Here is a 15,563-nt window from a genome sequence, read left to right on the forward strand (position 1 = left end):
CCCCCTACCCCCCCCAAAGTGCTGCCGAAGCCCCGGACCGCCACCAGGTATTCAAATCGGGCCCTGCAGTTCATAAAGCCGACCCTGGTCATGGAAAGTGGTGTCTTTTTTAAACTTGTGGTTGGTGTGGAACAGTATCCCTAATTGCAAACCAGCAGAGCAATGCTGAGAGAATGATGATTTTTTTTTCCCCCTCCAAAGAATGTGTGATCCAGAGTATTTACATATTCTAAACAGTTTCTTTTTATTACTTGTTGAACAGAATTTGTATTTATTGTTTATATAATTTCCTGCATGCAATTAATGTATGTTTCTTTAGTTAATCTAGTATATCTGCTTGTTTTAACCAACAGTGCAATGTAAAAATAAGCCAGCCTTGTGGTTAATTATAAAGTTATTCTATTTATCACCTTCTTTTAAGCCAGTTGAAACAGTCTCGCACTTCCTGTGTGCCAAATACGCTCTTGTTGCCCTCTTCTGAAAACCCTTCCTGTTTGTGTCAGCACCTTCCCATACCTTGCCTGTTGCTCCATGTATTTGTCTGTTAGACTAAATGCCAGAACAGGGGCTTTGTTTTTTTGACATGTATGTATTTAGCTATAGAGCTGTAACTCAGGCCATGTCTAGACTACGCGCCGGGTCGGCACGTTAAAATCGATTGCTCGGGGATTGAAATATCGCGTCTGGTCTGGACGTGATATCTCGATCCCAGAGTGTGCTTAGATCGATTCCGGAACTCCATCTATACTATCGGATTTCCGGATTCGACATTGCGAGCCTCGCTTATCGATCCCTCGCGGTGAAGACGGGTGAGTAAATCGATTTTAGATATTCGATTTCAGCTACGTTATTCTCGTAGCTGAAATTGCGTATCTAAAATCGATTTAATCTCGTAGTGTAGACCTGGCCTCAGTATAGCACAACAGTTGAAAGGATTAAACGATGGGGTTGGTTTAACAGACTTTTACAACTAGACAGTGAAGGCTCAGAGGTGTACTCCTCTGACTGGGTAACTTAAGTAAAGTCAATGGCCTGGCATTAAAACCTTCAGCTTGGATCTGTTAATTCCTCGATGGAAGAAAAGGCTGTCATAGAATAGTATCAGTATCACATCACTCATGGGACTGAGTGGTCTGTTGCTTATAAATCAGACATCAATTTTATATCTAAAAATCATCATTGAGGTAGGAAACACATGATAAAGTGGTGCCCTGGGACAATTAGTACATGTTTCAGCAGCTGGGCTACATCAAAGGCTTCCACTGCTGACTCTTGAGCTTACACAGTACTCAGAACTGGTATGTAAATCTTTTTGGTGTTCTATTTTCCCCCTCCTCTGATCCTTTGTAGTCCACATTCACCATACTTTTTCCAAGGGGAAGGGAATTGTCAGGCTGGCTGGGGCAGTGGCTATGGGCTTTGGCTCTCACTTCATAAGTTCCACTGAAGAATTCTTTACACCAACCCCTTCTGAAAGCACTGGGGCAACTTAAAAGTGTCCAAAAAAAAAAATTTTTTTTTTTTTATTTTTTTTTTTGCAGTGCCCAGTCAGAAAAATGCAAATTCTTTGTGAAAGCTTCAAAACTCCTATGTGAAAAACCTGGTTAAAGTGTAAGCCTAAACTATCTATTTTACAGGTCAAAGTACTCAGCAAGTATAAGAGGAATGTGCAAAAAGGGCAATTTAACACCTCATTGGAGTCAGCCACTTGACATCTGAACATGAACTCAGCTTTTCATGTGACTCTTTACTGTGTTTTATGACTTTAGAAGAGACATACAGTCCTTCCACACAGACAGCTTTAAGTCATGTTGTCTCCTTTACTGATATCAAAAGATAAAAAGGAGCAACATGAATTCAGAATCATACAAAGGTGAGAATATAAAAATACATTACTACATTGCACATGTTGCAGTGGACAAAAAACCAACTTTGCATATATAGTGCCCTGCAATTTAAGAGGAGGGAAAAAGCAGTTTAGTTTCTTAGTAAGTGTTCTAAAACTATTAATTTAGAAATGAGCCATTACTTATTCTACAGCTTAAGTTTTTATTTTTTTAATAGACAGACCTCCTGTACAACACCCAGGAGTTTTTGTGCCAATGGTTTTCCCAATAAAGATCTAGTATGGCCCCAGACTCGGTTATACTCATTCAAAATTCTGTTGACTGAGAATTCAGAGATGTTGATTTACAGTGCGAGAATGGAATCAAAGTGAACAATGCAAAACTCTTAGCATTTATGATTTAGAAAGGATGTTAAAATGTTCAACCTTTTTAGAAGGGGGAAAAACACCTCACAGAAATATTATTTGTTGCTTCTTTGTGCCACTCAGTTTCCAACTCTGAACAATTCCCTTTATGCTCATTATCTCCAGTTTATACATTTACCTGCTCTTATTTGTTTTATAGGTTCTTATCCAGCAGAGAGACTGATGGTCCATCTGCTTTCAGGTTGAAACTGATGCCAGGGAAAGGAAGTCAGCATAGAAGCACGCCTGAGATGACCTATAACAACAGTTGCAAAGAAGAGCCTACCACTGCAGAAAAGTCAATGGTGCTTGCTTTTCATTTTTTAAAGTTATACTTGTTTATTCCTCCATGATAATCACGCATTATTAAAATGTCAATGGGAAATGTCTTCTAAATGAATTCATGTTAATAACTAGTCATAATATTCTGAAAGACAGTAATTCATTCCCATATAATCTCTGCTGCACTTTGTTTGGCACACACACAGGTTACCTCTGAAAAACTGCTTTACAATAGATGCTCGTGCTTTTGGTGTGACTAAAGTCAGACTTTCCCCCCTTAAATCTCCTCATAAGTAAGTACTGGAAAACAACAGACTATGTTGTCCTGTGCTGCCAGCTCATCCACAGCAGAAAACGGTAGAGATATCAGCAATGCCTGCTTTCAGGTATGGACTCAACACTCCTGTTAAATATGATTCTTAAAACATGAAAACTTTGCAGTATAAATTTATGCAAAACCATAAAACATCTTTATGATATAGTCACAACTTACTAAACATCTCCTATAATTGTTAAAACAGGCTATGTTGTGGTCATAATTGGTATTATAGCAACTGATTTCTACTTTTAAAAATGAGAGATTTCAATGTGTATCATTCAATAGGCTGTATGTCTTGATTTTATCTAATCACTCTGTGTGGATTAAACAATACAGCATGTTAAACATCCATTCAAAGATTGTGCAGTTATTTTGTTTGTAGTTTTTTCTGTTAAATACAATAGCTTAATATCATGGGCCTTAGCCTTCAGTTACCATATTCCTTTCAAGTTCCTAGTACAGAGACATTAGTTCATAAATTGTCATCTTTGAGTAAGTTCTGCCATGGTATCACAACCCTTAATAAGTTCAGACTTACCACTGTGGAAAATACAAATTAATTGTTTTTCTATCCCTGCTCCTCCCCCACCACACAGTAACTTGACTGTAGTGGTTTGGCTTAGAGAACACACTCCATTTGATTATTTCCTTACAGCCCTTCTTTCACATCCAGGGTTCCCATCCTTCCCAAACTCTGCCAAGGAGATTGGGGTCTGTTGCTTGATCTATAAGGCATCTCACTTGGATTTCTTCCAAAAGTCCATCCTCTGGTTCTTTGGCTCGGATGTTGTGATCTCTGCTTCCTTGAGCTACAGCTACATATTCCTTGTAGGCAGGTGATTTCTCATGGCCCAGTCGTAATTCATCACTGAAAAAAAAGAAAATTCTGAAAATCTAGACCTTGTTTTTTGTTTTTTTTTAAATGAGAGCTTTAAGGCCTAATCCTATGAGGTAGTGAGCATTCTTGACTTAATAGGTGTTTAGAGTGCTTAGCAAGTCAAGATCAGGTCCTTAAAATGAGTGATCTCAGGCTCTTCCCTCATCTGTGAGCATTTACTATGAACATCTTCAGCCTGAGCTCAAGTCTGTGAGATTTTCAAAGGGTATGTCTACACTGCATCTGGGAGTGAGCTTCCCAGACTGGGTCCACAGACTTGTGTTAATGGGGCTCGCGCTAGTGTGTTAAAAGTAGCTGTGTAGACAATGCTTTGACATTACAGCTTGGGTTCTGAAAGCCGCCCCTGCCCAGGCTTCTGAGCTGGATCCTTAAAGCACTATCTACACAGCTACTTTAGCAAGCCACAAGTCTGTGGGCCCAGTCTGGGAGGCCCGTTCCCAGATACAATATAGACATATAGAAATTCTGGGTAAGCCTCTCAATCAAACTGCTACTTGTATTGTACTGTCTCTCCCCTCCCTCACCTGCCAAGTGCTCATCTGAAAAAGGCAGCCAGTTGTTTTCTGCAAAGTCTGCCTCACCAATGGAGGTCAGAGCAGAAAACAGTTACTCATTCTGTCACACAGTAACCTAAAGGCAATCAAACCTGTTGCTGGCACAGCTCTCCTGGGTGATACCAATTGCACTTGGTCCTGCTAGTGAAGGCAGGGGGCTGGACTAGATGACCTTTCGGGATCCCTTCCAGTTCTGTGAGATGGAGATATACCTATACATACACACACCACACACACCCCTCCCCTTCTATTCAGCCATTTTAAAAGTATTTTTAAAATTTTAAACAAAGCTTTTCATTCATTGCACAAACCCAAAATGAATTTAAAAGGAAAGGATTAATTGAATTTTAAAGACTAAAATACTATGATTTCTAGCTTGAGCCAAACTTGACTGAGCTGATTAAATCTCAGTTTACAAAAAAATTGGTTAAATTGCCTAGGAATGTGATGGCCTACTAACTAATTTACTTGTATGCCTCCCTGACAGTTGCCTCAAGATTCCTGCTAGACTACTATTTATTTATTTATTTATTTTTTAAAAAAGAGTCCATTCAAATTTCACCTCTTCCCCCAAAGCTTTATGAAGAGCAACAGCTTGTGAGGGGTGAGAAATAAATAGGCTTACATGGTGAGGCCACACATGCTGCCAAGAATAAATGCCCAGGAGTACAGAGGAAAACTGAGCTGGAACAAGGACACTCAGGAGATACAGGGTTACAGGGTTTGCTACTAAGATGATCAGACAGCTTTTGTACATCAACAATTCACTCTGACCAAGAAACAAAATGATTAAACGCCTGTCTTTTTTGCCATTAAGTCTGACGAACAAAGTCCCTGACTCTTCAACTGCAAGGTTTTTTCTCTCTTGGTTTCCAGGTCTTAATGCCTTACCAAGGTGAGTACTGCTGATTGGCACTGCCAGCTTTCTTTTGGCACAGTTCACTTCTGCAATTTGGATACCGTTATTTCAGCTTGTTTATTTCCTTAGACCATGTGCCGCCTTTTTATATGCTTCAATTCAATTCTAATGATGAGGAAAATATTTTTCTTTCATTTCATAAATTAGACGAACATCATACAACCTAAACCTCTCCTACATTCTCAAGGCGCCACATCTCAGGAACAAGTCAGAAAATAATCTGTTATTGCAAGAAAGTAAGGCAGGATATTTAGCGCAATTTTTCTGCCTTGTATTAAGTTACTTTGCAACTGAAAATAATGATAAACATTGTTATTTCTGCAGATTCAGCAGTGGATAAAATCCTCTCTAACTACTAGGAAGCACATATCTTAAGCTCTACTTTGATCTGCTTGAGTGAAATCTCAAAGTTTGCTGCCTTAAAACTAAGGAATAATTATTGCACATAATTATATCAGTTAGCAAATTTTACAGGTAAGGTAGTCTGAAAATATTTATACTCAAACTTTTAATTCAGTAACTGGTTTAAGGGTATTTTCATAAACAGCACATTGTATGAATGCATGGGTGTCATGTTTACATGAAAGTAAGTTGTGCTGCTTATCATGTGACAAACTGAAATACTCTATTTACACTACATTATGGTGATTCATGCTATCCACCTAAGATTTGACATCTCAGGGTACGTCACACTACGGGATTATTCCGATTTTTAAAAAACCGGTTTTGTAAAACAGATTGTATTAAAATCGAGTGCACGCGGCCATACTAAGCAATTAATTCGCAGTTAGTGCGTCCATGTACCGAGGCTAGCGTCGATTTTGAGCGTTGCACTGTGGTATATCCCGTAGCTATCCATAGTTCCTGCAGTCCCCCGCCCATTGGATTCTGGTTAGAGCCCAGTGCATGATGTGCAAAAACAGTGTTGCGGGTGAGTCAGGGTAAATGTAGTCACTCATTCTTCCTCCATGAAACGCAGCGCCAGACAATCATTTCACACCTTTTTCCCTGGATTGCCCTGGCAGACGCCATAGCAGCAACCATGGAGGGCCGTTTTGCCTTAGTCACTGTTACCGTATGTGTACTGGATGCTGCTGACAGAGGGCGTACTGCAGTGCTACACACATTCATTTGCATTGCAGGTAGCAAGATGGTTACTAGCTTCTGTATGTCTGCGTGCCATTGTAAATTGTGATGAGATGACGATTATCAGTCATTCTGTACCATCTGCTGCTGTCATGGGTGCTCTGGCTGCCTTAGCTGAGGTCGGCCGGGGCGCAACACAAAAATTGGAATGACTCACCCCAAGTCAATCCACCTCCTTTTAATGGTTTATAAAATAGAGGTCAGGTCCTGCTAGGATACTGGGCGTGTACTAGAGAACGAGTGTTATCAAGAACCCAGAGAGCACAGACGCTCCGTGTCAAATCCCGCAGAAATGCATGAGCTGCATTTAACCATTCTATGGTGGTGCCCGCGCAACAACCCCACCGTTGCTCCCTCCTCCCCAACTTCGTGGGCTCCGTGGCAGGGTCCCGCCCATTTTGTGTGATGAAGTAATAAGAATGCAGGAATAAGAAAACACTCGAGTTTTTAGTGAGATAAAAGATTGAGCGGGGAGGCAGCCTCAGCTGCTGATTTATAGTCCAGGCGACATTACACGGTCGGTGGAGAGAGCCCACATCCCACTGCTAGATAGTCCAGGGCGAGTAAAGAATTTTTCTTTAGACATGGAGTGGAGCGATGGAACTCAGCCCCAGTGTGCTGATGGAGGAGCCGACATTACAGCCTTCTGTACCATCTACCAGGATGACTGTGGAGTCCATTCCTTATCTTTCACCCAGGGTGCCCCCGGCCGACCTCACGCTGAGGCCACCCGAGGAGCTATTCAGCAGGAATGAGGAGGAGCGAGCTCATCGAGTCTTTTGTATCGGTACCGTCTGCGCACCAGCGGACTGGGAGGGGACGAGATGCTGCTACATTCGTCACACACCGCGTTCTACCAGCAGCATGCAGTACACATAGCGGTGACATATCAAAAAAGTCAGAACTGGCGGGGAGAGGAGGTAATATTTGACGACATATACCCTGAAACACCCCGGACAATGTGTTTGAACCCTACTGACATGGAGCTCAGCCAAAGAATTGCAAATTGCTTTTCGCGTGACTGTGGATAGTGAGTCCCTCAGATACCCCCTCCCCCTCCGAAGAGCATCCATTTGATTTTTGGCTTTCCAATACGCTGTGTCACGCAGGCACTGTGTGTGGACTCTGTCATCATGCGCTTGACGATTTTCTTCAAATGCTTTCTCATTTCGTTCTTCTGTAATGAGCTGTGATAGAACAACTGGTCTGCCCCACACAGCGAGTACAGATTCCGACTATCTGCCCTAATGGGTCCATTGCTGGAGCTCTTTTTGGATTTTGGGAGATCGCCACCCATGCTGATCAGAGACTCCATTGCTGGCAACAGGAAATGAAATTCAAAGTTCGCGGGCTCTGTCCTGTCTACGCTGGTCAGTGATCGGTTTGGCTTGCGTCCAAGCGGTCACCAATGGTGCACTGTGAGATACCGCGCCGGAGGCCGAAGTACCGTCTATTCTGTGATTTGTGGCCACACTAACCCTAATCCGATATGGTAATACCGATTTCAGCGCTACTCCTCTCGTCAGGGAGGAGTACAGAAACCGGTTTAAAGAGCCCTTTATATCGATATAAAGGGCCTCGTTGTGTGGACGGGTGCAGCATTAAATCGGTTTAATGCTGCTAAAATCGGTTTAAACGTGTAGTATAGACCAGGCCTCAAGATCACTCATTCAATACAGAAATGAAACTAAATAACACAAATTAGAAATAGACAAAAGCTATCCCTCTGTCCAGTCCATCTTTTACCCCATAAGAAATCAGTGTCTTATTTTACATGTTTCAAGAACTTGGCTTCTGCCAGTATCTCTGAAAGATTATTCCCCAGCTCAATAAAGCTGCTGATAAAGATAAAAGGGAAACGTAGGCTGACTATCAGGAAGGACTTCATTGTTCTATCACGAAAAATGATCAAGTAACAAAGGCAAAACTAATCAACTTTAGGCTTTGTTCATGAATAGAAAGGCAAAACCGAAAGAACAACAAAAAAAATCTACCTGCCAGTCTAAGGAAGGTTCTTTTACAAACACATCCATTGTGCTGATCAGGAGGTCTGGCTCTGTGCGGTAGGCTCTTAGGGAATGTACCATCACACTATAGATGAGACCTGATTCTTTCATTGGCAACATCAGATTAATGAACTGGCGAGTTAGACGAAAAGGCATCAACTCTGGCACTTGAAGAAACTACAGAAGAACAAGGAAAAAGCAAAACCCATGAATTAAGAAACCTTGAAACTAAGATACAAAGATAAGTCTTCTGCGTGAACCTTAAAACATTGCTGGCTACTGAACTGAAAATAAGGAGGAGCTCACTGAAACCAGAGCGCTCTTGGGTTAAAGTTATCGCTATGAATATTTGTCAGTAACTACTGTTTGAAAGCATGGATGAGCAAGGCCTTCTGATTTTCAGAAAGCATCAAATACTGATACCAATATTAAAAAAATACTTTGCTCCCTGCATAGAGCTGTAGAATTTATCAGCCTGTTAGCATCAACCAAGTTATCTGGAAAAAGATTCTGTTCTAATGGTAACTAGAATCATTTTCTTAACTTATGGTGTCAAGTATGAGAAATTATCAAATTCAGCACAAATAAAATACTTTTAAATCCTTTAACTTCAATACAAAATATAAAGTAATTGACTGACCACCAGCTACTGTCAGCCCCCAAGACACCCAACAGAGTAGTCAACAGAAAAGGATCAGAGGAAACATACCTGCGTCTCTGAACCAAATGCGTGTCCAAAGTCTATTCCCACCATGCCGCCTGTCTCCATATTAATCATGAAGTTGGACAGATGTCTATCTCCAATACCAAGAATCCAGTGGCTGATGCACATCAGTGCATGAGAGCTGGCAAAATGGGATCGCAGAGATAGAAAGGCCTCAGGAGTTGTACTCATCTTAACAAATGCTCTCCTTAACAAAAACAAAAGTCAGATACTGTGAAACAAACATTGATATAGCTTTTGTAAACAACACATAGTAACTGTCAGTGTACTCACCTTAAAAGGTCTCCTGGAATACTGTTTTCCCTGTTTCTGAAAGACAGGACTGTTTCTGTACGATTAGCTCTACTGCAAGTCAACAACAGAGTGAATGCACTAGTTATTGAAACTGTACAATGAGAAGATATAACACTTTTAAGAGAATCTGGGTCCTTACATCAAAGCACTAATATTTTGTTTAACTCTGGAACTGTACCAATCACAAGGAGTGTTTCCTCAAATTCAGAGGAGAAAAGATGACAAAATGTTGTTTGTTCCTAGGAAGATAGAAAAGACCTATTTTCCAGGCAGCCATTCCCAGAGTGAAATCTACTAAATTTATCAATTCAATACAGTGGAAATCAGGGAGAAAAGAAAATAGATGGGATAAGCTTCAGTGTTAATGCAGAAATACAATCAAACTTAAAAATCCAATTGGACAATCCCAAAACATTGGTTTAGCTCTAGTTTGGAACAAAAGTCCAACATTTTTAAGTTCTCTGTGAAGCAGAGTTATTATTTTCCATCCAGCTGCACTGAAAACCCAGGCTCAGGCCTGGTCTACACTACGCATTTAAACCAATTTTAGCAGTGTTAAACCAATTTAACGCTGTACCGGTCCACACTATGAGGCCCTTTATATCGATTTCTTTATTCCTTTACTCGATTTAAAGGCTCTTTAAATCGGTTTCTGTACTCCTCCCCAACGAGAGGAGTAGTGCTAAAATTGGCATTACCATATCGGATTAGGGTTAGTGTGGCCGCAAATTGACGGTATTGGCCTCCAGGCGGTATCCCACAGTGCACCACTGTGACCGCTCTGGAAAGCAATCTGAACTTGGCATGCAGTGGCCAGGTAGACAGGAAAAGCCCTGCGAACTTTTGAATTTTCATTTCCTGTTTGTCCAGCATGGAGCTTCTCATCAGCACGGGTGGCAATGCAGTCCCAAATCCAAAAAGAGCTCCAGCATGGACCGTACAGGAAGATACTGGATCTGAATCGCTGTATGGGGAAACAAATCTGTTCTATCAAGGCTCCGTTACAGAAGACCGAAATGCCAAAGCGTTTGAAAAAAAAATCTCCAGGCTACACAGTGCTGCGTGACAAGCGTTAACGGGAACCAGAGACTCAAAAGTGGATGCTCATGGAGGGAGGGAGCGGGTACTGAGGACTCCAGCTATCCCACAGTCCACAGCAATTTCCGAAAAGTATTTTGTATTCTTGCTTAGCTCCCAGTGCCTGTAAGGTTCAAAACACATTGTCTGGCGTGGTTCAGGGGAATAGCTCGTCAATTTACTGCCCTTCTCCCCCCATCACCACGTGAAAGAAAAGGGAAAGAAATCGTTTCTTGACTTCTTTCAATGTCACCCTGCGTGTCTACTGAAATGCTGCTGGTAGACGCGATGCTGCAGCAGTGAAGCGCAGTATCCACTCCTCTCCCCTGCCGGTGGGCAGACAGTGCAGTAGGACTGGTAACCGTCCTTTATCAGCCCGTGACTCCAATGCTTGATAGTGCTCCTGGCTTGGCTTCTAGGAGGCTAGCCAGGGGCGGGGGTGGCCTGGTAGGTGAAATAGGAATGTATTCCCTGGTCATCCCAGTATGATGGGAACAGAACAGCTGCTGTAACCGTCCTCATCATAGCAACTGGAGGCTGAGCTTTTCCATCAAGCAACGTCTCTTTCCTGTTGTAAGAAAAGATTCTGTCCCTGGACTATCATGGTGGATGCTGGGACTCTCATAGCACTGTCATAGGGAGGCTGCCTCCCCCTCAATTTATCTCACATAACAAGTCACTGTTTCTTATTCTGCAATCTTTTATAACTTCATGACACAACATGCGGCTGAGGGCACTGCCACGGATAGCCCGAGGAAGGTTGGGCGGAGAAGGAAGCAACGGGTGGGGTTGTTGCATGGGCACCCCCCGTGAATGGCATGTAGCTCATCATTTCTGCGGGATGGTGACATGGAGCAGCTGTGCTCTTCTGATACATGGTTCTCTAGTACACTTGCCCCATATTCTAGGCAGGACTGACTATTTTTAGAAACCATAAAGGAGGACATTGACTCGGAGGAGTCATTCCAGTTTTGCCTTTGGTGCGCCTCCGGCCGATCTCAGCCAGGGGCACATGATAGCAGCAGACAGTACAGGAAGGACAGACTAACTTGTCATCTCATTGCAACTTACACCAGCAGCAGACGGTACAGAACAACGGATAACCGTCGTTCTGCTATCATGCAAAAGCAAATGAATGCTGCTGTGTAGCACTGGAGTATCGGCCTCTGTCCGCGGCATCCAGTACACATATGGACTGTTAACCGTAAAAAAAAAGCTGAACGGCCCATGCGGTGCCGTGCTATGGCGTCTGCCAGGCGTAATCCAGGGAAAAGGCACAAAATGATTGTCTGCTTGTTGCTTTCCCCGGAGGAAGGAATGAGGACGACATGACGACATTTACCCAGAACCACCCGCGACAATGATTTTTGCCCCATCAGCCACTGGGCTCTCAACCCAGAATTCTAAGGGGTGGGGGAGACTGTGGGAACTATGGGATAGCTACAGAATAGCTACCCACAGTGCAACACTCCGGAAATCGACACTAGCCTCGGACCATGGACGCACACCGCTGAATTAATGTGCTTAGTGTGGCCGCATGCACTTGACTTTACACAATCTGTTTTATAAAACCGGTTTATGTAAAATCGGAATAATCCCGTAGTGTAGACGTACCCTCAGGGCAGACAACCAGGCAGGGTGTGCTGGCGTTGGAGATCCTGGGCTTCCAGGCTCTCTGCTCCCTGTCAGCCTACTAGATGGGCTGTCAAGGAGGTGGATGGAAAAGCTGGCAGGAAACAAGGCAGGATTTTGTTGGAATCCTGCCTGGTTTCTGACTGAATTTCATCAAAATCACTGTCCCGGGAACATTTTGGTTGAGATGATTGAGCAAATTCCACCAGAAATGTTTTGTCAATGTTTCTTACCAACTGTTTTTCTGAAAATTACGTAACTGTGAGACCTACCTGTACATAGTCTTATAGCGCGCAATGCCATTCTCCTTCCCAGCCATCTTGGACAGCCAGTCACTGTACATGATACGAGGGCCTTTTCGGCTGCGGACAAACAAAAGGACGGGTGATTTAGCTACATTTTTGTGTGCGCAAAATGCAAAAGAAAGTAACAAAATACAGTAAACCAGAGTGAAGTACAAATATTTTGCAATCAAGTTCATACAAAGCAAATATTAGACACAGGCCTTCACCAGCCACAGGGCTCTTTAACTCAGTGCATTCTGTTGAACTGTTTTTTTCAATAGGAACAGCAAGGGCCTTGAGAAGGAAGTGAGAGAGAGCATGAATTGATCCGAAAGCTGCCTTGAAAAGAAGGGTCTTGAAAATTTTGTAACTTGTGCAAAAATCTATTTGACTACTTTTTACCATGCTAATTGATGACAGAGAAAAACCTGAATGATATTTTATTCACCTGCAGCAAATAGAATTTTGCCAGGTTGTTCTAAACAGGGAACACACAGTGTCTGAATCTGCACTACAGTAAAGAGAAAACATATAGTGGAAAGATTGAAATTTTCCATACCCTCCTATCCTTGAAACAAGTGTCTACAATCTGCAGCTGTGCTGCTCTGTGCTTCTCATAGTTAGTAACAATATAAGGAGGGTCAGGACAAGTCAATATCTGAATAAGAGACCTTTAAATGAATGCTTAATTGCTGTAGGAAATTGTGCTGTGGTTCAGTAGGTGGCACTTTCTCAGTACTGGGAGGAAGACAAGACTCTGGTCAAAGGGCTACCATAGGGCTTCCTGTCTGACATTGGGCAAGTTAGGTCACTTCTGTGCATCAGTTTCCCCCATCCATAAAAAATGGGGGTAAGACTAATACTTTCCTATATCATAAGGGTGTTTAGATGCCTAATTTAATGTTTGTAAGAGCCTGGAGAGCCTCAGATGGAAGTTGTTATGAGGCACAATTATCACTGTTACTGAACTTATTACCCACACTGGCCCCTAAGCACTGTGTGCTGTTGAAGGTTCTGTCTTTCTAAAAAGTGTATGTAAAGCTGAGGTTCCAACCTCTTGTAGCTTAATGCAGGTCCCATCATATTTTTTCATACGAGAGAAGAGTGCTACCTTAGCTGGCCTGGCCAATTGCCTATGCACATAATTCCATTTTGCCTGCTTAAATTGCTCCTGCAGTTTCTTTTTTTTCTTCCCGTATGTCAGGTATAATATTGCTGGGTGCTGTTAAACAGCTGTGTGTTCCACCAAAGGTATGAATGCTTTTTAGTAAATGGGTAGTGATATGTACCCATAACTCCTCACCCCACCCCCCACCTTACTTTCTTAGCATATAGAGGATATTCTGAGGTTAATTAATGGTTTGGAGGTCTTTGTTGTTCTCAGATGAAATCTTCTACTAAAGTATTAGTATCCAGACTGATCTCAACAATGCCTTTAGTTCTCTTATCTTGAGTCTTTGCCAGCCTATATATTTCTCTCTCACCCTCCTTTATTTCAAAGCCATTAGAAGTGGAAATATGTTAATCAATGAGAACCAGATTAAGGAAGAGTGAAGAAGTTACTTTGCAAGGCTCATGAATGAAGAGAATCCAAGGGAACCAAGCCATATATAAAACCAACTCAGGGCCTGGTGGCATGAGTCCTAGAAGAAGTTGCAGAAGTATTGAGGAACATGAAAAAGAAACCTCTCAGCCCCAACTGCATACCAGCAGAAGTATGGAAGCACTTGGGGCAAGCAGACAACTGTTTAATTTCACCATGAAGACTAAAAAGCTGCATGATGCCTGGAGAAAGAGCACATTAGTACCAATATTTAAGAGAAAGAGAGACATTTAAACTCATGATGCACACAATGAAGCTCTAGGGAAAAGTTAGGATAAGAGAGACTATGAAAAGTAGTAAAGGCAGTGACTGTCGGGGAGGAGTCATGCCAGGCAAGTCAGCAATGGATGCTACCTTTGCATTAAGACTGCCTGTCGAAAAACATAGAGAAAAGAGAAAAACTCTGCACATGGTATTCATCGATCTTGAGAAGGCTTAAGACCATGTTCTGAGAGAAGTCAGCTCTCAGATCTGTATGAGAATGAAACTGATACCTGAAGACTACATCAGACTTGTCCAGGACATGTTCAAGGGTGCTGTTACCTGTTAGAAGGCCCTGTGGAGAAACTGAACAGATTCTAGTAAGTGTTGGAATAAATCAAGGCTCTTTTTGTTCACGCTGGTGCTTGATGGACTTACAGAAAACATTCAGAGTGGCATCCTGGTGCATGCTTTGTGCAGATGATGTAGTGCTCATGGGAGAGAGCAAAAAAGATTGAGAGAGAGAGAGAGAGAGGTGAGTAGTTAAAAGAAATGGCATGAAAAAAAAAATCAGGAGAAATATGACCTATACATTTGATGTATATTTGCAGGAAGGCAATGAGACTAAGTCTTGGGGGCTGGCCAGCCACTACCAGAGGTACAGAAGCTCAAGTACTTAGATTCAATAATACCAGGGCCGGCTCCAGGCACCAGCAAATGAAGTGGGTGGTTGGGGTGGCCAATGGGAAGGGGCGGCACGTCCGTGTCTTCGGTGGCAATTCGGTAGCAGGTCCCTCAGTCCCTCTCAGAGCGAAGGATTCCCTGCTGATTTGCCTTCGCCGCTTGGGGCAGCAAAAAAGCCCGAGCAGGCCCTGAATAATACAGGATGAAGGTAAACTCAGTGATGAACTTACAAGTAGCACTAGAAAGGGATGGACTAAGTGGAGAGAAGTGAGCAGAATGATCTGTAATAGGAGAATGCGTATCAAATTGAAAAATAATGTAGGATCTGTAAGATGGTAATTAGGGATGTCCTTTTATATGGCTTCAAACACTGGGCACTGAGGAAGAGACAGGAACAGATCTGGAATATAGTGGAAATGAAACCATTAAGATGGATGCTTGACATTGCAAGGATGAACCAAGTTTGGAATGAACAAAGTAGGGGAAGTGTGAAAGTATCATCAAGTATAGAAAAGCTGAGGAAATCCAAGCTTGTATGGTTTGAGTGTGTGAAAAGAGGAGCAGAAGAATATATAAGAAACTGGGTGTTATGAGAAATGGAGGTTAAGAGAAGGGTTGGAAGACCCAAAACTAGTTGAATGGATGTCATGCAAGAGGAACTGATTAGCTGTGGAGTTTCCAGGGAACTG

The 15,563-nt window shown here is 42.4% G+C and overlaps 1 protein-coding gene across 1 annotated transcript in view; it reads right to left on the reverse strand.

Moving 5' to 3' along the window:
• Positions 1 to 1,732: 1,732 nt before the first annotated feature.
• Positions 1,733 to 15,563, reverse strand: part of PRKDC (protein kinase, DNA-activated, catalytic subunit) — a 173,793-nt gene continuing 159,962 nt past the window's right edge. The window contains exons 81-86 of the mRNA XM_075062025.1: positions 12,375 to 12,464; positions 9,373 to 9,444; positions 9,085 to 9,286; positions 8,339 to 8,552; positions 5,507 to 5,513; positions 1,733 to 3,738 (exon numbers count right to left, since the gene is read on the reverse strand). Coding sequence (XP_074918126.1) covers positions 3,516 to 3,738; positions 5,507 to 5,513; positions 8,339 to 8,552; positions 9,085 to 9,286; positions 9,373 to 9,444; positions 12,375 to 12,464 — 808 coding nt within the window. The 3' untranslated portion in view covers positions 1,733 to 3,515. The remainder of the gene's footprint in view (positions 3,739 to 5,506; positions 5,514 to 8,338; positions 8,553 to 9,084; positions 9,287 to 9,372; positions 9,445 to 12,374; positions 12,465 to 15,563) is intronic.

This window comes from Chelonoidis abingdonii, chromosome 2, assembly GCF_003597395.2.
Source record: "Chelonoidis abingdonii isolate Lonesome George chromosome 2, CheloAbing_2.0, whole genome shotgun sequence".
Lineage (NCBI taxonomy): Eukaryota > Metazoa > Chordata > Testudines > Testudinidae > Chelonoidis > Chelonoidis abingdonii.